Source organism: Electrona antarctica (assembly GCF_951216825.1).
Source record: "Electrona antarctica genome assembly, chromosome: 7".
NCBI classification, from domain to species: domain Eukaryota; kingdom Metazoa; phylum Chordata; class Actinopteri; order Myctophiformes; family Myctophidae; genus Electrona; species Electrona antarctica.
In genome coordinates this window covers 10,041,952-10,065,375 of record NC_136812.1, presented here as the reverse complement: position 1 = coordinate 10,065,375, position 23,424 = coordinate 10,041,952, and the positions used below count along the sequence as shown (strand labels likewise).

General features: G+C 41.7%; 1 protein-coding gene across 1 annotated transcript in view; it reads right to left on the bottom strand.

Moving 5' to 3' along the window:
- plpp2b (phospholipid phosphatase 2b) overlaps window positions 1–15,076 on the bottom strand; it is a 28,185-nt gene extending 13,109 nt beyond the window's left edge. The window contains exon 1 of the mRNA XM_079505079.1: window positions 14,444–15,076. Coding sequence (XP_079361205.1) covers window positions 14,444–14,504 — 61 coding nt within the window. The 5' untranslated portion in view covers window positions 14,505–15,076. The remainder of the gene's footprint in view (window positions 1–14,443) is intronic.
- Window positions 15,077–23,424: the final 8,348 nt, after the last annotated feature.

Below are 23,424 nucleotides of genomic sequence, written 5' to 3'. Positions count from 1 at the left end.
GCATGAAAATGCCGATGAGGCCGCATATACTAAATGCTAGAAAAACAAGTCGTGAAAGAAATTACGGCGCACACTCGAAAAGTGCAGTCTCCCACCCCAAAGTATTACGTTTCTGTGTAAATCAGCAGCACCAGAAGCCCATTCTTCCAGCATATTGTCTGCAGCTGACATAATCCCGGGCGGACGTCCAGGGAGACCGTATTGATGAGAGGCCAGGACGGAGTCCACTTCCATACGCCGAGACTAAATATAAATATACATGCAGATGTCGGGCTTCGGGATTCAGTTGAGGTGAACATTCTAGAATGTCTAAGAACACCACCAGAGCTCTCACCCTTCTGAAATCCTGTGGCTTTGGCCTTTATGAATGAAGTGGCTCTATAGATGAAATCAACAAAAGATCTTTAAATTTCACCTGGATTCACCTGGCTGAACCGAGCATGAATAGAAATGCTGTGCACTATTTGTGAGGTACAAAGTTTTGCACAAATAAAACACTGGCTAGTCATCACTACAACTCTAATTTTGCAGGCTGGTGGGGATACATCCCCTCCAATGCATGGCTTTCTGAAACTGCGTCATGTGGTAGGCCAAGTCTATGGACTTTAATGGTATGTCATTCGTATTTTTTTTTTTAAGTCATGTGTATTTTGTATGCTTTATTGTAAAATCATTAAAAAACTTTGATGACAAAAAAATAAAAAAATAATGTCATTCGTTTGCCAGCCAAGAGTAAGACTCTAATGTTTGTTGGGCTGTAAATGACAACATAAAACATCATCTGGCTGATATAAATACTGCCCTCGCTGCGCCCCTCACTTCACGCAAGTGTGATGCACAAAATGGGGTCTTTGCTGTTATCTAGTCTCGCTTTGCCAGACTGTTGCCTCTCGCAATTTTCAAATGCTTCCGTCATGGAGCAACGGAAACTCCATCATGAGTAAGCGACAGTACAGACAGTCACACACATTTATCCTAATAGAAATAGAAATCATCTAAGCATATAAGCTTGTTGCTTAGCTGAAAAGGAAAAAAAATAAAAAAAAATGTAAAAAGATATTTTAAAATATATTTCTGTGAACGGAAATGGCAGCTTCCTTACTCGGATTTCGGGAGGTGTAGTTTCCAGACTATATAGCATTCGGAGATTGTGGAATAGTTTCCATAGTCTGGCTACGCGAGGCTAGCCGTTATCTGACTCAGTAAGTATGTTTCCAAGGTGCCATCAGATGACGGCTGGCATTGTTTTTTAGTGGCATACCAACTGTGCACATGTTCCTTCACTGACACCATGCAGACAAAGAGCTGTATTGACTCACTGGAGCGCTCCAAGGACAGGAAAGAAGCAGCTTTGTGTTTAGTCAGAGAATAAACAATGGCATTCAACACAGGATAGACACATATCATTGTACGGCGAGTCCTCCAAGTAACATAACCTTGGAGGAGTTGGACAGAGGAGGCAAACAAGGAAGGGGAAAAACTAAAATAGAGTTGCTGGGTGACTAGTCCGCAAGAATTGAGATCACGATTCTCACACGATTCTTTTTCTGTCTTTTTTCTGTCTGCACCTATGGTAACACTATGGTATCATTCTACAGGCCACTGCGTTACACCTATTTTTTTCTGTGGAGCTCGACTGGCCACTTTGGTCAGCCAACTAGTGCTGCACGATTCTTGCTCAAATTTATCGCATAGGTGTCTGAAATTCTGAATCTAGATTGCAATCTTTTTTCGATTGATTGTGCAGCACTATGGGTGACAGCAACACAGCTTCGAGAGAAGTCACAACTCGACTCAACTCATAATCTATTTTTGTAAAACGGATCATAGCCCCAAACCTGGTTTCTAGTTTCCATCTAGTAGACGTGATAAAAACAAGACACTATAATGTACTTCTAGGTCGGTTTATCAATCACAGGTGCGTTAGTTGCTTCTACAGTGATCCAGCGTATCTGTAGCTTAACGAGGGAAGGGGAGCGCTTGTTTTCATTACAAGCCCCGGGCCGCACGGGTCTTGTACGTTTTTTCCCCCTTCCCTCTACTTAAAGGGAAACTTCACCCTTTTTGCTAAAAAATATATGTTAATGACGTTTAGAAGATTTAGAACACTTTCCTGGGGGTCTTTGTGTGTAATATGTGTTTTTTAGATATTTTAGATTTGAGCAGTGAGCCCAGTGTCTCTGATGTCATGGACACTGGGCTCACTTCCTTCCTGGACTACAATTCCCATAATGCTTTGGTGCACTGCCCCTCCTTGTGGATAGGGGGAGGGCTGTCTTACTGAGACAACATGTAGTCTAAGGACTGTCTAAAGAGGACGAGACGCGAAGACCGTACGGGCGACGCCATGTTGCTCCATGGTGCTCCATGGAAGGAAAGAAACATGCGCAATGGGCTATATGCAGCCAACACTTCCGCGTTCAGCTTCCTTGGTCTCAACTGCGCATGTTTCTTTCCTTCCATGGAGGACCATGGAGCAACATGGCGTCGCCCGTACGGTCTTCGCGTCTCGTCCTCTTTAGACAGTCCTTGATGTAGTCCAGGAAGTAAGACGGATGGACGGACGGACGGACGGACGGACGAACACACGGACTCACACACACACAAACGGACGGAGTGCAAAACATACTCTCTCCCCATGCCTTCGGCCTGGTGGAGGCAATAAAACATGACATATATTTGTCTTGCATTTAATGGCCAGTTGATTATAGTTCTGTGAGGGTCTGCAGACAGTGGACGAGACAACGTGGTTGTTGTGATTATACTACAATTTGTGTCGCAGACACGCACGTATTCAAGAGCAACAGCAAACACAGGCTGTAGTCAAACTCAATATGATATGATGCTGCTTGCTATGCGGATGCGGCTTATGCGGACATGTGTAATTTGGTGGACAAGTATAATTTGGCCTTCACCCAGCCTGCCCATTAGGAGCAGTGGGCAGCTACTGAACAGCAGTGGTGGAAACCAACTAATGTACATTTTACGTAAGTACTGTACAATTTTGAGGTACTTTTACTATACTGGAGTATTTCTAATTCTATTTCTATACTTTTTACTTCAACTCCGCTAGATCTCAGAGACAAATATTGTACTTTTACTCCACTACAATTATTTGGAAACTTTAGTTACTAGTTGGTTACTACATTATCATTACAAAACATACCTTACCCAATTCAGGCCTACCGGTATATACATTTCGGCCATTTGAAAATAGCATATCTACAAGCTTGTGGATCTGCTATTTTCAAAAGATTTGTATACATTTGGAAACTTGAAATATGGGACATTTTGCATAATGAGTACTTTCTACTTTTGGTACATTTTGATACCAATACTTTTGTACATTTACTCAATTCAATTTTGAGTACCAGACTATTACTTGTAAACAAAGTATTTCTACATTCGCAAACATGTACATTTACCTCCTAAAAAATCCCTGTTGCCTCATTTAGGAGAGTTGGAAAATTAAAATACGAATTGTTGAGGGAGAACAGAAAACTACAACATGGGACCAATATACGACCGTATGTTGGACCGCAAGACTGTTCAATTAATATAATCTTTGCAGCCCGCGTACATTATAGAAGAAGTACCTTCATAATCCATTCAATGTGGATTATGAAAGACATTTTAAGACATTTGTTAGCCTAAAATTCTGATTTCTTTGATGACAGAAATGACGAAAGTTAGTGTTAATGTTAACACAAATGTTAAAGGGGCATTCAGTGATTTGGGTGATTTGGGAAAAAAACGGTCCACCCGGTAACAAGATGTGCACATGCACACGCTCTACAGTGGGGGAAGTACAACAGACCAACAGCACGCGCACCAATGCCCGCCCCACTCGATCATGATTGGAGGAAGGCCCCTCTCATCCTGATTGGATGAAGGCTTTGCCACCCAAAGCCCAAACCGAAACTAGGGTTTTTTGACCCCAGGGGCTCACTGGGGACAGGGAGGAACTCCTTATATGGTCAGCACACTATATAGTAGGGAGGATTATCCAAAAAATAAGAAAAAATAAGTGATATTTGAATTAAGTGAAATCACTGAATATACCTTTAATGTTAATGTTAGTTCTCCCTGTGTGAACAGCAGAAGCTGGATCATGTCACCTGTTACAGCGAAGGCAGGACAGGCAGATTCCCACTGGCTGCCACCAAACACAAGACGCAGATGCTGCTCCAACATTGTTTACACACAGCTATACCTACTGGCCTTGACAGGCAGACGGTGGCAAACTGGAAGAACAAAGCCTTGTATTCCATTTCCCTCCAAGTGCCACCAGAATCCTGTCCACGATGGGCCACAAGGCGATATGGGGATTCTCCAGCTCAGCTTAATCCATTTTGGGCGGGAACCTTTTTTGGTGTTTAAAGCATTATGTTATGCTTTAGCTATTGAAAAATAGCAGATCTACAAGCTCGTAGCGTGCCACTCGTCTGCTATTTTTGAAAAATCGTGAAAATATGGCGCGAATCTTTGAATTTCCTTCCTTTCACAGTGAACGGTTTTAACTCATACCTTTGCTTCTGGGAGGTCCCTGGAACAGAACTACATATTTTCAGATGGGGGTCGGCGGCCAATTACATATATTTTTGGGGGTCTTTGACATGAAAATGTTTGAAAATGACTGACATAGAAACATGGGTTTTTTTTCCAGAAAACTGTCAGGATTTAGATTTGTAAAATCGTCCTCAGGTCTAAATGGGTTAACATCCTGTCCCAGAGTGACTCCAGGGACTGTAAGAAGAGACAGTGTGTGGGACAGGCAGGACAAGGGGTGGCTTGAGGTAGATGGCTGCATCCTGGCTGCCTCCAGCTGGAAAGGACACGGTCAGAAAATAACCATTGTCTGCCTGTCCCATGCATCCCCAGGCTGTAGCTGGACTTGAATCAAGCGGAGACATCATCGGATATGCAAGGGTTTCCATTCTGTAATCTGGATTTATTCCTTGTGATTGCCGGTCGCTACTCCAACATAAACTCAGATGTTCCATTACCGATATTGTCAACTCCCCTATGTGCTTTCTTTTTTTCTAAAAATGTCTTGACCACCACAGTGAAATAAACACAATATTTATCTCAGTGAAAAACAATACTTGTAAAAAAGGACAGATAAGACTACATATAGTAAATGAACTATTGAACTTTCAGTGGACGTGTTCTTCTTCCAGAGACTGTGCCATTTGCACAGCCCAAGCCTCTTCAAAACGTTATTTCAATATGGAACGTGATTGGAAGTTACACAAGCTGTCAAGCACTCATTACATTATTTGAAAGCATAACATGATCATGGAGTTTAGATTGCTGGACATATTTGAAATGAAAACAAACCTTGTCCTCCAAGGGCTACCGTGTTGATTGCCATCATTACGGAGAGGGACACGGTGACATGAGGTGTGTTACGTCACTCACAAGAAGCCGTATGTGGAACGGAATGTTCACATTTAGTAAAATGTTGACAATGCAAGCAAACGCATTGGAAATGTAAGCAAAACTCCCCCAAGTTTTGGTTTAAGCCCCTATTTGTACCTCAATGTATATCCGGTTTGTTTAGCAAATGCACAAGACTACGTATAGGAAGGAATATAGCAATTATTTTCAGTTTCAGAGCTGGTCTGTTCAAAATCAAGGAAAGGTTTATTTGCTTAATATGGCAAGTGTTGAAAGTCCCTATAAAAGTGGCAGGAGCGTAATTAATTCCACATAGGAGTCACAGCGTAGAGTAACTCCCAATATTTTATGAAGCATTTAACACTTGCCAGGGCTCGACCATTAATCACAGTGCAAGGGTAGAAAAAAACTAGGGCTTCAAAGACCAATTAATCCATTTAGGCCTGACGTCGAAATAAAATAAAAATCTTCTAAATCATGACAATTTTCTGAAAGATTTGAGGCACATTTTAACGATTTTTCAAAAATAGCAGACCTACAAGCTCATAGCGCGCCACTCGGTGGCGCGCTATGAGCTTGTAGATCTGCTATTTTTCAATAGCTAAGTTATAACATGATGTTTAAAACACCAAAAAGGGGTTCCCGCCCAGAATAGGTTAAACTACACCGAAAATCAGCGGTGTTAATTTAACTCCAAGATTGTACAAACTGAGGCAAATCAACAGTGAATATTACACTGACTCAGTGTAATGACAACGTGAATTTCTTCCAATAAAATTGTATAATCTTAAACATTGGGGATAGAGGAAAATTAATTATTCAAATACATATATTTTTGACATTTCAGAAGTTAATTACATGACTGACTGCATTCATAATTACATTCATCCATATTAACCCATTTAGGCCTGACCTCGAAATTTTAAAAGATTCTTCTAAATCCTTCAGTTTTCTGAAATAAATATTTTCACGATTTTTCAAAAATAGCAGACCTACAAGCTTTACTAATTCCATTAGATTAGACCAAATGAGAATGTTATGCTCGGAGAGCTATGCCAGTTTGCTACAGTTCATCCTTCTACCTATAAATTCACAAAATCTGTGTGAATGAGTGTACTACCCGTCCTTCGTGCATCTCGAGAACCGCCTGACCAATCGACTACAAACAACAAAAGGACCAGAGGAAAGTCAGTTAAGACTTGGGTCCTGGACGACCGCCGGTGCCGATTCAGTTGTCCAAAACCGCCTAACCAACCGATAAACCCATATTTGTGGGCATATACTTATGACATGAGGGACCCCCAATATGGGCATAACAGGGTGCCTACAGTTACCGGGTAGAGCAAGAATTCCCAATCCCAACTTGCATCGTTCTGGAGTAGGCTGGGTGGTTTTCCCGTTGTTGGTTTACTTAAATAACAGAACCTGGACTCAAATAACCCTTTTTCCTAGCTTGTAAGAACCGTGTACATTAATAATGTGAAGCACTGATTCAACAAACACTTGAAATGACCCATGTCAAACAAGTTTGGATCAAAATAATATTGGTTCTCACTCAGAAGAAGTTACCCAAACAGTCTGGGATGCTGTCCTAGGCAGAATGAATAGTACGCCCTGGAGTGTGTTTGTGTGTGTGTCAAACATTTACCACTGCAAAAGAATATCTGAGAGACTAACCAGCATCTCTCGCTTGAAAGACAGACAGACAGACAGACAGACAGACAGACAGACAAGACCGACAGACACATGCACGTACTCCTCGCAGACAGAAATAGAACCACGGACAGACAAGATCGGTCTTCGGGATACCGCGAGACAATCCCGCAGCCCAAACTGAACCCCTCCTGCCTCTTGCTTCAAGACGGAGCCAAGTTATTTTGCCTTGAACTACGAAAACCCCACGTACGTCCTTGTGTAGAATAGCTCTCTTGTGGAGAAAAAAAGCAAGGTATTACACAGGAAGGGAGGGCAGAAGGGGGTGCTGCCTGGCTGGCGGGTTCTTCTGGGCCCACCCGTCTCACAGACACCTGTAAAAGGAAACACTGGCTGTTTGGAATGCTGCCAGGAAGCTAAATCTCCAACCGCCAGTTCCAGATCTCCTGCCTGAGCCCCTAATAGGAGAACCCGTTTGAAGTTGCAGGATGCAGATCTCATATTTCCTGTCTCAGATTAAAGAAGGCCGTATTTCAGAGGCTTTCCCCCCTCCCCATTTTGGGACATTTAATGCCTCTTATGTGAGCTGCCCACAAATCCACATCCAAAATGTTTTTACTCGAGACCCAAAAGAATGTCTCCCCAGGACCCAAGGTAGCTGAAAATAGCCGATTTACAAGCTCACAATGCATCGTGATGCGACGCGTTGTGACTTTGTAGATTTGCTATTCTCACTACTTTTTTTTCCCTAATTCATGGAATTTCTTGGATTTTGCTTTAATTTATGAAATTTGTTTAATTCTTTTTGCAAATGTTTTGAAACGGTAACAATTTAGAAAAGCTAGGGCGTCTGCCAGCCCTTTCAGAATTCTGAACAGAATCAGTGAGTATCAGAAAAGTATCATACGTGGTACATATATATACTCTATCAATTAATCTATACAACGCCTGCCAGAAGAGTATCTTCAGCGAGGATTGGGGAAAGGAAAGGTCCTTGTGTTAAACGTTGTCTCCTGCACAAAAGTCATTCACTCCTCCCTCTCTGGCACTTCCTCTTCTGTCACTCCGCAGTTCCTGCGTCCTCCCACGCACTTCTTTGGCTGTTGTAAATATAGAGGCCTCAACGTCGGAGACACTGCTTTATTTAGCAGCAGGCAGATGTGCAATTACTGACTGATTTGGACCAAAGTCTCACTATGGGGCTGAGCCACAGCTTGTCACGTTCCTCTTTTCCTACAGCATTCCTCTCTGTCAATTTGTTTTTCGCTCATCTAGATGGCTGAACATCTTTAATGGTCTCACGGTTACTTCGCCTACTGTAGTTCCAGACTAGTGCCATAACCTAAAGAACCCATGAAACCACCTAGACAAGTTTGACTACAATTCACAATTCTAAGAATTCATAGTTCATACACCCTGGGAATATCGTCATGCATAATATTCTCGGAGGTGGTCGTCTGGTCTTGCAAGTTGCAACGTGTAGGAATGTGTATGTTTGTGTTGCAACTAGATGTAGGTGAGAAGTGACAGTTGTGCGGGCTTCTCCTTTTCGAAACAGTCACCAGTCTGACCACCAAAACAGTGGTTAGTAAAAACAAGAGAGATGCGTTTGCCGTTTGGCTGAGCTGTGATTCGCTTAACAAAGTGGTCACCTAAAACTGAAGTATGAATAGGTCTTTAGCCTTAGTTACATTGTTATCCCAGTGTGAATGAGGCAGGACTACAATAGCCATCTCTCCATCCTCCTGACTCTGTCCCTTAGGTTAATCCTCATGTCTCTCTAATGTTGGCATTGCAGGAGGAAGCCTGCAGGGCCCCAGCGGCATCATTACTGACATTTAACAGATTGCATCAAGTGTTGTAAACACACAACTAAACCCTCTCTCTCATTCCTTCTCTGTCTCACCCCTGGACAAGCCGGACTGACTCATGTGGAAGGTATGTGCTGAGCCTACAACCTCCAGTCAGCGTTGTTGGTCTCTGGAATTCTAATTCACACGAGGAACGCCCAACCTCCACCACTCAGTCACACCAAATCCTGCCCTTGCTGCCTATTCTTGATGTTTAATCCCGCTGGCTGGCTCGCTCCCGCCGCCGTCGACGTGTACGCATTCTGAGCACCAAGCAGGGTAGAAGTAAAGAGGGCTTGTGGGAGGGAGGGATGGCAATCAAACAGTCTGGTTTTGGGAGATCAAAGAAGCGGGCCACACAGGTTTAGGCCCAACGAAAACACGTATATAGTAGGAGGAGCAAAAAAATAGCCTGCTTGTATATTCAACAAATTACACAGGTTTCAAGGTTCTCTAAAACCCATTAACATTTGGTTATAATAGCCTTAACCCATTTTGGGCGGGAACCCCTTTTGGTGTTAGCATTATGTTATGCTTTAGCTATTGAAAAATAGCAGATCTACAAGCTCATAGCGCGCCACCGAGTGTCACGCTACGAGCTTGTAGGTCTGCTATTTTTGAAAAAACGAAGAACGACTGACAGAAACAGCTTTTTCAGAAAACTGTCAGGATGTAGAAGACATTTTTAGAATCTGATCTCAGGTCAAGGAAAAATATCCTCCGATCCACAGGACTGCTAGAATAGTGTGCTTGTTGAAAGGGCTCCAGTTTCCATGACAGAGCTCTCTCTCGGGGGCAACAATTCCCATCAGTGTCATCGATGCATCTCTCTGAGAACCCGGAACAATCCGTCTTCCCAACACAGACACACGATGAGCTCCAACTCCCCGGAGACGAAGAAGCATGCATTACTAGAATCTGTGGGCCATCAACAAGGTCAAGGAAGTTACATGGTGATATTTTGATTAAGCCAAAAAATTATACGCGGGTGTGTGGGAGGGTATTGACATCAGTTTTCGGGAAACAAATACTGATTTGTTTGTGGCAGTCATGAGTGAAAAGATAAAACCATGGAACGGCGAGTCGGATTGCATTGTTAACAAGTTCAACACCAAAATCATGTGCTGCAATATTTTATAATTTGGATAACAGATTAACAGACAGAGGTACAGCTCCTAGTGATCTGTGATTTCCCAGTGCTTGATGGGTAGCATGTTGTCCAACGTTACACCCACACGCAATCAATTGAAACGACCAACACTACGTTATGACATCCCATGAAAGGTGACCAGGGGTTTGTACCCCTGGTCACTTTTTTTTGACCAGGGGTGACTTTTAAAATCCCTTAAAAGTCACCTTTCTAAGCAGTGGCCAGGGTGCTGTAATGTGAGCACTCAAGTACTGTACAATTGAATACGTTTTCCACCACTGCTACGTGGTACAATTTTGAGGTACTTTTACTTTCCTGGAATACTTCCAGTGTTCAATACTTTTACCTCTACTCCACTGCATCTCAGACAAACATTGTACTTTTTCTCCACTACATGGAGATTTGAAAACTTGACTTACTAGTAACTTGATTTTGATTTATTATCATTACAAAACATACATTAACCACTTCAGCCCTAATTAAACTTTGGCTATTTGATAATAGCTGACCTTGGTTCCCTGCCACGGCCGACTTCAGAATGACTCACCCAACATTTAGTAACATTATCCTCACTATCAGCTGTCTGGCTGTCGTCATCCTCATGCACAGATGAGTCCCACACACGTGAGGTGTGGAAAATATTAATACTTCTCTTTTTATGTTCCGCCACTGTATGCATGCACGCGCCAACGCGTGTGTGTTCTTGTTGAGTGCGTGCGTGCGTGTGTGTGTGTGTGTGTGTGTGCATCAAATTATGAAGTGCTTTTAACTAAACAGGTTTGTTGCAAAGTAATTCACAGAGCAAAAAACTGACAGCAGCAGCAACAACAACAGCTACTGGGAGGGATCACACTGTGCCCCTATCTGGGCCCGGGGCTATTTAGTCACGTAATATTTTCTCCTGTGGATTCTCAGAAATAATCCACCGCTCATTACAGGCGCTCATTACTTGTTTTCACATCACCTGGAGTGACATTCAATACGGTTTAAAAAAAAGGTCCTCCTACTCCTTTGACTTCTCTGTAGCAGACTAGCAGTGGTGGAAAAAAATGTTTTATTTTAAGAAAATGTATCAATACTGAAGTGCAATGTAGAAATTATAAATTACAAGTCAAATCAAAGTAACTAGTAGTAACTAAAGTTTTCAAATAAATGTAGTGGAGTAAAAGTACAATCTCTGCCTCTGAGATGCAGTGGAAGTAGAAGTAAAAGCATTGGAAAGTAAAGTACAAATACCTCAATATTGTACTTTGAACTTAAGTAAATGTACATAGTGTACATTCCACCCCTGGTCTGTATAGCCTACCTCTACTGTACTACCTTCAGATATGCTGTAGACACAGGGAGAGGTTAACCTAACCTCAGACCTTCCCATAGAGCGCACTGGGCCAACACCCTCCATCTATTTGTGCCGAGTGTAGGCTTACATGGACAGAGAATGAGGAGGAGGAAGGGAGGGATACATGAAAGAAAGAAAAGAAAGAAAATATATTTTATGAACCACACAAACTCAAAGTCTAAAAACCTAGATCTGAGGAGCTCGGGAAAGACCCGGGTATGTAGCCCCGATGATGAATTCCACAGGTTTCACACACAGCTCCCCAACAAGTATAGGGTCATTAGATATCCAAGATCGACTCGACCTCATGTTAAAGAAATTAGCGTGCTACGCCCTGTATAGGTCAACTGCACTCGCTGTATTATATTTCTTAATTAAGAACCCGCAATACAGCCGTCAGCGTGTATATACAAAAAAACCCATAAAAAGCCACAAGGTGTGTGTGTCAATGTGTTCTGAATAATAATCAGGTGTTTGAGCTGTAGACTAAACAATACAGCAAGGGTCAGCAAATCCTAGCTCCAGTCCAAACCACACTCTAATAGAGGTTGTCAGACCAATACATTAATGCTACGTTATAATTATGGCTGAAGCAACCTCACATAAATCATTGTCGAGGAAGCCATTGGGTTCACTTGATTTTACTATTTGGGAGGCTGGAGTGGTGGAGTCAAAAGAGGGAGAGGAGAGTCAGTGGGTGGGCTTGGGCCGTCAAGATTGGACTGACTGACCACCCCATACGTATCTAACTCAGTGGTGCTTCCTGAACATTTCAGGTTGAGACCCAAAAGAGAGATTAGAGATTTGCCCGGGACCCAAACTAGTGAAAATAGCAGCTCTAAACAAGCACGCAACGTGGCACAAGCTTGTAGATTGGCTATTTCACTGCTTTTTTTTACTGCTTGTTTGTAATGCACAATCTATGCAAAGCGCCTTGGATAAAGGCGCTATATAAATGCACCATTTACCATTTACAAATGGGTCCCTGCTAGGGACACAGTGATCTAACTAACTACTGCATGGCCCCGAAATCCCAGACTAGTGAAAGTAACAACTGGGTTATAAGCTTAATATACTGTAGACTTCTATGAGGCAACAGAGAGTGTGTGTGTGGTAGTACTAGTAGAGGACTGTAATCGAATAGCATGTCAACGTGGACTGTATTTTTACCTATTATTTGCATGCATGTAAAAACACAATAAATGGACGACAGACTGGCTTCAAAGTAATATGACACTGTCACTATAATGGATAGACGGACACTGCCTGCATCCTCACTGGTTTATGTAGCCATGGAGCAGATCCCACCAGGTGGCCTAGCTCTCTTCTCACTCAACACTAACAGCCACCATCTCACCACACAAACACAAACACAAACAGCAGCATCGTGAACCAGCAGCAGCATCGTGAACCTGCAGCAGGATCGTGAAACTGCAGCAGGATCGTGAACCTGCAGCAGGATCGTGAACCTGCAGCAGGATCGTGAACCTGCAGCAGGATCGTGAACCTGCAGCAGGATCGTGAACCTGCAGCAGGATCGTGAACCTGCTGCTAAAGTGCATTATGCAATATAAGAGTCTCTCTGGCATCACTCGCCGAAAACGTTCATTTCGGAATTGTGTTCATTTCAGCGAGCGTCGTCATTATCAAGCATGAATTAAACTTTACTTTCACAGCAAGTAGGTGCTACACAGCTCCTGTTATACACATATTACTATCTGCTAAACTTACTACCAATTTTACTGTATTGTGTGAACAATAGAAATAGATACTTCTCTTGCGTTTCTTTAATTTATTTTATAGAATAATATCAAATATGGAGACAAAGTAAAGATACAGTCTTGAACACCAAGCTGAAAGCAAACATCTCTTAAGATGCTGCAGATTGAATTCTGGGTGATGGAGGGGGGAAGAATAGAATATAGTATCTAAGGTTTACTTTTTATGTGGCACCTTATGATTGTGTTGGCTGCGATGTATATATTAAAATTGTATTGTGTGAGTCAAACAGGAGAGGATTTGATCCTGACAATATTAACTCGGGTATATGAATTATTCATTAGCTAAATGTCTTTCATCATAACCTAAAGCAGTCATTACACATTCTAATTTAAAATGCAGCCTAGACTAGAGAGTACAGTAGAGTGTTTCTGATCCGTTGCAGCCCCATAGAATAACATATTGATTTAAGTTAAAATGAAAATAACGGCTTGCAAAGTAAATAGGACCTTGAGCATGTAACTGTGGAAGTACAGTAGAACATTCTTTGAGGGATTCTTGGCAGACAAAATATTGAAGAAAAAAAAAGGGGACACTGAGACATGGATATCAAATTTCCATAAACAAACATTAGGCTTCCTGAAACTGTGTAAAATGCTGCAAAGTCAGTCAGTAAGCACTGTACAGAAAAGGGCGTATAATAGCAGACTTTTATAATGCTGTAGTGTAATCTAATAGCATGCCAACGTGGACTGTATTTTTGCCTATTATTTGCATGCATGTAAAAACACAATAAATGGACGACAGCCAGGCTGGCTTCAAAGTAATATGACACTGTCACTATAATGTGCTAAATAAAATAAACAGTTTTAGTTATGATTTTACGCTATGATGTTGATGTCATGTTGGTAACAAATTGGAAAATGAAGTGATTTACAATGTTTATGGTATTTAATGATGCCACCACCACCGTCCACATGGTTGGGTCTCTTAAAAAAGGAGACAGATGGATAGTTTCTGTCCTCCTGGACAACAAAGCAGCAGGCTAAAGTAAAATATAGCACCTCAAAAGGAAATAAAATCATCAATAAAAACACAATAATTGGTGGTGTCACAAAAAGTGTGTCGTGGTGCCACAATCCACATCATGTGTTGATATTAAACTTCACACACCGTGCGGTTTGACCACCACGTTATTAAAGCATGGGGTGGATCAGGATGCACTGTTTGTTGTGAAATCCTACCTACAGTAGTAAGGTAACCATAGAGCTTCCATGAAGGTAAGCGACCTACAGACAGAGTGACAGAGTGTACAGAGTGTCCACAACTCACCGACGAGCACACACAGCACGTCCATCAGCACGTACAGCTTCTTCTTCCTCTGGTCTTTCATGGTTGTTCCCGTCCCTCTTTTTTTTATACGCCACGAAGGTTAAAAAAAATAAAAAATAAAAAAGTCTACCTAATAAATATAACTGTTATTTGTATGAATGGTCTACTTGCATGAAGAAGTCCATTTGCGCTCGCCTCGCTCTCAAGCTTTGCTTTGCTTGGGAGTAACAAACGGAGAAAAAGTGCAGACTGTGCAGATAAACCTATACTCTGAGAGATAAACAAGCAACCTGTAATAATGACGACTCCTTCCGGGGTGTCCTCTTCTCTTCCTCTACCTGTCCATAGAGGAGGGAGTGACAACCATGAAGGTGTTTGTTTTAAAGAGGAACAGCAACAACACTGCTCTTCTTAAACTCGATTCGTGACCAGACGAAGAGGCTCTTCTTCTTGTTGCGCCTCTTCTCTTCACGACACTTCATTTCAACTGAGAAGGATCCCTCGATTTCACGCACAGCAGCGCTCGCCTCGAACTGCCTGAGAAACCAACCAACAAGTATTTTACTGCTCAACTACAGCTCACTCACACAGAGCAGAGTGATCCCTCCTCCCCTCCTGTGACTCCTGTCCCAGTCAGTGCAGTCACTTCCTAGCCTTCCTGCGCGCGTGCGATCTACAAGCTCAAAATGCGCCCCAATAATAAAGTAATAAAGTATCCCCCCCCCCCACTGCCCACCCCTTTTCCCCTCACTGTAGGGTATATGTTTTTTTCCCCTTTTCCCCTCCCTTATGATGAATTCCTGTTCTGTTCTTTGACTATATAGGCTATAGAAGTGTCTATTTGTACGTATTCTCTAAATGTTTTGATGAATTGAACAAGGTGGTGGACCCTCTTGTAAACAAGTGTAATGCTTTATTGGGTCGTCCACTCACAGTTAACAGTCTTTGTATTGAGTTTGTGCTTGAAATGTACTGTAATTCTGCTGTTAATAAATATTTCAATCAATCGAGTATACTCAATTGGTTCGTAACTGACCCCAGTAGTTCAGTCCCCCCCCCCCCCCGCCCACTTTACTGTAGCTACACATTTTTTATTTTGATTTCTTATTATAGGATGTTTGCACAGTACTGTATAGTAGTGTATATTATGTCATTAAATGTTCTGATGATGAATTAAAAATGGAGGACCCCAATGGAAACGAGCCTTAAGTGCTTTCTTTGGTTTTTGAATCCTCTTTAATAGCAGATGGTGACCGTGTGTTGAACTGTGCTTATTCTATAAACTGTTAATAACGTTTTCAATCAATCAATCAATCATTCATAATTTCATTCATTCATCAGAATGTTTACTTTGGGTCAGAAGTGTGAAGCCTGGTTTAATCAGGCTGACAGGTTATCTGACCTTGCTTGGTACACACAAGGCTGATATAAAGTAAACAGAAACCATTTTGTAATTTAGGCCTACTTTGTACCGCACCATTAGCGCCATGATAAAAAATTACATTTGAAATACAATTATGAAATAAAGTTATGTTTGTGAAACAAGATAAAAGTCATATAAAACAAGTAAAACAAAACAAGACTAAATACATTCTGGCACTAAATAGGCAGGCATATAAAGCTATCTGCAGTAAGTCTTGCTGCAAATGAAATAAGGAGTGACATTAAATTTTGTTTGCTCGGTTAACCACCGTCTGAACTCGTTCCCATCATAAATACTGTGACTGTCATAGATATCCCCACTCTGGGCACTTCTTCTCTCCATGATGAGAGGCAATGAAGGCTGAACACTTTATAACTATAGAAAACTGCTCTCCAATTTGGCTCCAGTTGAGTTGAGACAGGATAGACCTAATTTATTCTTCGTCCTCACATTATGATTCATTCAGTCACCCAGTGGAAAGTAACTAAGTACATTTACTTAAGTAGGCTACTGTACTTGAGTAATTTAAAATGTTGAGGCCTATTTGTACTTTACGTGAGTATTTCCAATACCTCTACTCCACTACATCTCGGATCCAAATATTGTACTTTTACTCCACTACATTTATTTGAAAACTTTAGTTAGCCTACTTTAGTTACTTTGATTATTATTACAAAACGTACATCAACCACTTCAGCCCCATCTATATACAGTACATTTCAGCAATTTGAAAATAGACGATCTACTACAAGTCACACTGCATCGCGACATATTGTGAGCTTGTAGATTTTGATACATTTGAAAACTTGAAATGGGACATTCTGCATGAGTAGCCTACTTTTACCCTTTGTACTGTACATTTTGATGCCATTACTTTTGTACTTTTACTCAAGTACATTTTGAATTCCGGACTTTTACTTGTTAACAGAGTATTTCTATATTGTAGTATTGATACTTAAAAAGAAATGAGAGTACCTTTTCCACCACTTTTCAGTCTCACTCTGGGACTGCATGGGACCCCGTTCTGACTGACAATCTGAGACTTATATTATACTGATATTCTGGGGACTGACTAATAAAACTAAACAGGGTCTATGATTTATCAGAACTCTACAGTATACTGTGAATAAAGACTCAGAGTCGATGTGGCCCCCATGCTGATCACCATGGGCCCAACTGTAGATACATTAAAAACAATAAAACTACAGGGAGGTCAAAACTTCCAGCCTTTGCCCAAGCAAAAAAAGACTTTTACAAGTCCTGCTGGGACTGTAGAATTAGCATGACTTTGCACCAGCATGACTCCAAGAAAACCGATGTGCATTGCCTCGGGCTTCCAGGATCCGGCTGTTTCGGCATCAGCAGCAGGATATTTAGCTATCCCTCAACTCTATGTTTGTGTCTTTAAGTGCGATTTGTCATTCTGCAGATGTTTTGCCTACAAACATTGAAGAAGAAACAACGTAACCTTATAGTTGTACAAAAGGCCACAGCACAAATAAATAAAGCACAAATAAAGATACAGCAGGACCCCCTAGGGTAGGTACCCTCACAAAAAAACATGCAGTAATCCTGGTCCTTATACTGCCTCCCCCTGGTAAGCCAGAGCGCCTGATGGAGGGGAAAGGAACTGGTTGGAATAACGTGTTCCTTCCACACGCTATGTCCCCCCCCCCCCCCCCCCCCCCCATACCGTCATGGACTCCTCATGCATGGAAGGAAGCATGCATGAGGTCAGTCCGTTGCTCTCGCCAGGTTGGCAGAGGGACTGGAGTGCCCAGGATTACATTAGACAGAATTGACACAGGGTGGAAAAATGGGTTGCAAAAATCGTGGGATAAAAATGTAAGAAAGAAAAAAAAAGATCACAACGGCTGTAATCAACAACTGCCAAAATACCATGGTGATAGTACCATAAAATAATCCGAAACACAGACAATACCTTATTACCTTAATATAATAGTTAATCAGTAGGACATATCACTCCTGACACAGAATACATGTAAACGTGGGACGTCATTGCCCCCTCCTGGTTGCTTATAGCAATAAGAAGCTTATTTGAGACTGGAATGATTTTTCTTCTCTCACTCTCCTGTGTGTGTGTGTGTGTGTGTGTGTGTGTGTGTGTGTGTGTGTGTGTGTGTGTGTGTGTGTGTGTGTGTGCGCGTGCCTGTGTGCCTGCGTGCGTGTGTCACAAACACACACAGGCAACAAATTAAAGGACTAAACAACATAAAGTGTAAACAATTTAAAAAAATGCTGCCCTAAATACACATAGGCTAATATTGCCACACTTTCATTATTTTGTTTCAATATCTTGTTATAATAAACATGTTATTGGTACTTAGGAAAATGAAATATCACATGTATCATGTGGATGAAGTTTGCAGTACAGTTTCCATTGTGGCTAGTGAAGAATGTACATCTCCCACTCTCCCATGTGTTCTTTGTACAACACAGATTTACTGATTTACAGATTTACTTGAAACTTCTGCATTGGAAATGTTGGTGGTTTTGCCATCTGGAGAGAGCATTCACAGATTATCACCATTTATAATGCAGGAACATCAAACATATAGAAATGACCTTGAGGCCTAAATCCATATGATAGATCATAATTCTTGGGCATAATATTTCCATGGGGTGAAGTATAGCCTAATATACAGTATGTCGCATGACTATAGAGCATCGCAGTCCCGCCCCCTGCGAGGGAACCAGGAAATAATTCACCATTCATTTTCCCCATAGACGTTTCAAAAAGTATTTATTGAAAGACCTTTAAAAACTCATGACAATAAACACATTTTTTTGGGCCGAACAGATAATTAGAAAGACGGAAAAAAGGGCTATACTGTTGATCATTGATCATGCTGAAATGTTGAAACAAGATGCTGAAACAAGTCATGAGTGATTAGTGAATCATGTGTTCGTTGTGAACTGAAATCGTACCACTGTGTTTATTAGGGGCACCCCTGACAGTTATAAGAAGAATTCGCCCCTGGCATGGGCGCTGGTTTTTGTTGTGGCATTTCCTGGATTTTGGGCACTAGGCCATGACCCGATCCTAACACGCTAGTATGCACAATTTCAGCCCAGTCTGACTTGGGGGCGTGGGCTGCTTTAGAGGGGTGTTTTAGGGAGCCATATGACCTAATGTTTGACCTGCTTGTCACCTTCCTTGGATCATAACACACCACTAAGCAAAAGGTTCAGTCCAGTCCGATCTGGGGTGGGTGGGGCATGCTGTTTTAGAGGGGTGTGTACTGTAGAGGGGTGGTTTTTTTAGGGGGAGCATGGCTTTTATCATGCAGGCATGTCCTTAGTTTTAACCTGCCCACGAACTTTACCAGATCATTTGCAAGTCAGTAGTCACTATGAACATTTTCAGTCCAATAGGAAGGCGTGTGGCCGGTGTGCATAAAAGATAGACAAAGACAACTTCAACTTTATTATTTAGATAAAGACCGGCTGTCATATTTAAAAATGTATGGTATTCAGTCTGAAATTTCTAAAGAGTTCATACACTTTCCAGCACCTCTGTCTGTAACTAAAAATACCGCACCCCACTACCCCACCCCAATGAGCTCACAAGATTTCCATTTAAAAATGTTACGCTTTTATTTATGCATGGTCATACACACAGTTGAACCAACAATTCAAACAGTGACAAAAAAAGAAAACAAGAAAGGGCATGCCAACAAGATCATAGAGATGAACAAGAGAGAGTGATCCAACATCAGAGACAGCTTCCAAGTCTCATTCTATACAATACAACATATTCATGTTAAGGACCTCCAAATTGATGCAAAATGTATTTGGCCGCATACCCCCATCTGAAAAGATTTTGTGCCCAGGGACCCCATGAGAGAATATTTGTCAGACATTGCGATGCGTTGTGAGCTACTTTTTCATGATTTCCTAGCTGATCCAACAACCCCTGCAACACAACAGCTGCCATTGAGACCAACTTCCTGCCAAAGCTAGAAAGCAATTCATATTTCAGTCTGTGATGCTGTAAAAAGCTGTATAACCTGGAGCTGCCCTGTGGACAATTTCAATGGGACAGTCCTTGGATTCATATAATACCGTTTTCCATCTAGGCCTATTCCAATTCTCTCTCTCTCTCTCTCTCTCTCTCTCTCTCTCTCTCTCTCTCTCTCTCTCTCTCTCTCTCTCTCTCTCTCTCGAGCGGTATATTTGTATGACATCATGGATTAGTCACTGTGCAAGTCAAACACTGGCCTCTTGTCTGTACATGGCTACATACAGGACAGTAGTGACGGTTCACAAATACAAAACGACCTACCCTCGGGCCAGTGTTGTTTTCGTCGACTAAAACTAAGACGAAAAATGTTCGTCAACTACCTTTTTTCACTGACGAAAACTAAATAGAAACTAAATGAAAACTAAGCTATGGTGACTAAAACTAAGACTAAATATATCGACAATTTCGTCAAGAAATAAAAACTAGACTGAAATGTTAGGAAGGGACTAGTGGACAAGAGATCCAGTATAAGTCATTTTACACTTGGTTGCATGCTGAAAATAGCCGATCTACAAGCTCACAACGCGTCGCAGCGCGACGCGTTGTGAGCTTGTAGATCGGCTATTTTCAGCAAGTGTAAAATCATCATTACGACGGCATCAAGGCCCGCCAAAATACATTTTAGTCGACTAAATCAACTGTAGATTTAGTCGACTAAAATCTTATGATATTTAGTCGACTAAAACTAGACTAAACACTAAAACATTCCAGGTGACTAAAATGTGACTAAAACTAAATGAAAGCTATTCAAGAGACTATGACTAAAACTAAAATCAAAATGTGCCGCCAAAAACGACCTGCCCTCGGGCGGAGGACTTACATTAACTTTGCAAGCCATGATGTGTGGATTTACGGGCTCACATTCCGTCTCATTTCAATCCTCAATGAACTCACAGAACCCAGAAGACTACTTGGGTTAGATTCTAACCCAAGGTAAATAAAATACCTGCTGATTATGTTATTCTAACCATTAGAACAACATAATAATCAGGTACACTATTTACTTTTGAGTGGTCACATAAATAACAAATGCTAGTGCTGTATCTGACAATCTGTGTGGAAAGGTTGTGTGTGTGTGTGTGTGTGTGTGTGTGTGTGTGTGTGTGTGTGTGTGTGTGTGTGTGTGTGTGTGTGTGTGTGTGTGTGCGCGTGCGTGCGTGCGTGCGTGTGTGCGTGCGTGCGTGCGTGCGTGCGCGTGCGTGCGTGCTCTTTAATGTTAGTCATCCAGGCAGGCAAGCTACCTAATGCAGGCAGGGTCAGGGAAATTCGGCCAACATTTTAGTTTTATCCTGAGTACAGATACACGTTTTAGTTAACAAAAATATAAATAAAGATAGAAGAAGAAGAAGATACGGTCTGTATATAGAGGCTGATTGAAGGAATTATTGCAGTTGCTGAATTGCTTACACTGATGGTAGTAGCATAATAGTGCATTCAACATTGCACTTGTATCTGTCTGGTCCTCCTAATCCTCCTGCAAAACCTGCCCTGCAGAGCAGGAGGCCAGATAAGATAGGAGTTCAAAATGGCAGCTGGTCAAGTTCACACAGCCTGGACTTCTTTCTCGATCACTATACTCTATACAGGGGTTCTCAACCTGTGGGTCGTGACCCGTCTGGGGGTCGCCGGATTATTTTCTGAATGTGTAAAAACATGGGGGGAAAAAGTTATATAATATCAGTTAAATAGGCCTAATTCAGTAGAAGCACAATAACGAATAATACTATATTTTGTTTTAAATCTAAATTGCGAGAAGAGCTTATTCACTGACATTTCAAAAGCAGAGACATGGCCAAAGTATTTTTGGGGGTCCCCGCCAGCCCAAAAGGTTCAGAACCCCTGCACTATGACACCCTATATTATGAACAAAGGGAGTCTACCAACACGCCTCAAGCCTGAAACAGCTGGTCCGGACCGGTCCGGTGCATCACAGGAACAAGGACACTTAATGCAGAAGGAGGAGAGGACACTGGAGCAGCACGGACATTTTGAGCCTTTTATTAGGTGCTAGTATACAAACGACTAACGTTTCGACCTACAAGGTCTTCATCAGTCATAAAGGTGGCAGCATTTGGGGAAGTCTTTAAATACAGGGTAGGTTAGGGCTGGGCTGTCAATGAGACAATGGCAAATGCCCATCTTACATGTACAGTAATAACCACATACTGCCAGCAGTCTATATAGATAGATGGCTATGGAAAAAAACGCTGTTTAACAGTTAATTATATAAAGCAAAACAGTGATTCAACCATATAAAAGCCATGAAAATGTATGGCTTTTTTAAATGAATTTTAGGACAATGGCATTAGAAAGAAATAGAGCTAAAGCATATCAGCCACACCCTCAGTCCAGGTTTCAGTCAATATTTGAGTGGAAGGTAGGTATGGATAGGGAATGCCTGCCAGTATGTAACCTGAAGTCCTTGGCTTGAGTCGACCTACGCAATGGCCAACAGCTCCCAACAGCTCCCTGATGTAAATGAAGAATGATTTGAATGCCCAACAAATTAAACAAATTAAATTAACAAATGTTGAACGCAAAAGGGATGACACAAAAATATGACGGTTCTGTCTGAATAATCATTTTCTGACACCCACAGTGACACACACACACACACACACACACACACACACACACACACACACACACACACACACACACACACACACACACACACACACACACACACACACACACACACACACACACACACACACACACACACACACACACACACACACACACACACACACACACACACACACACACACAAAATGGCTAACAATTCAGCAATTTGCTTCAGATATCGCCATGTTGCTACTTACCAACAGTAACCGGTTGGTCCCTCTCCTGCCACCGTATGAGCGGTCACACAGATCTTCTGGACTCCAGACAGACCAGTCGGACCACGGTGCAGCTTAATGTGTGGCAACGGAATAAGCACCTCATCTGCACACAACAGCAACACACACATTGTTACATCATGGAGTTTTGAAACCTTGATTGACACTTCAAAGTGATACACAGCAGAACATTATGTCCACCTAATGTAGCCATTGGACAAAGGCTTATAATGGAGCGATATGAAACATTAATTCGTTACAGATTCTAGCTGAACTGGACTTACATTTTCAGACTGCAAGAGATAGCTGATGACGTCATAATCATTTCCATGTTGGATTTTCCACAAATAGTGGAAATAGACGATCTACAACAAGCTCCAACGTTGTGAGCTTGTAGATCGGCTACTTAATTCCACTATTCATATATAGTGTAAAGTTATTAGATTGTTGTATCTGCCCATTGCACTTTTGGTTTACGAAGCCTAAAAGCCAAACAAAAATCACATTTGTATTCATATGTTCCAATGCTCAATGCCATCATTAATTCATTATTTGTGTGACATAAAATCGTCAAGCAACATTTGTAATGGTGACAGCCCTGCTTACGTATTGTGTTGTCGTCCTTCACACAGTGTGTAGACCAGTGGTTCCCAAACTTTTTCATGTCAAG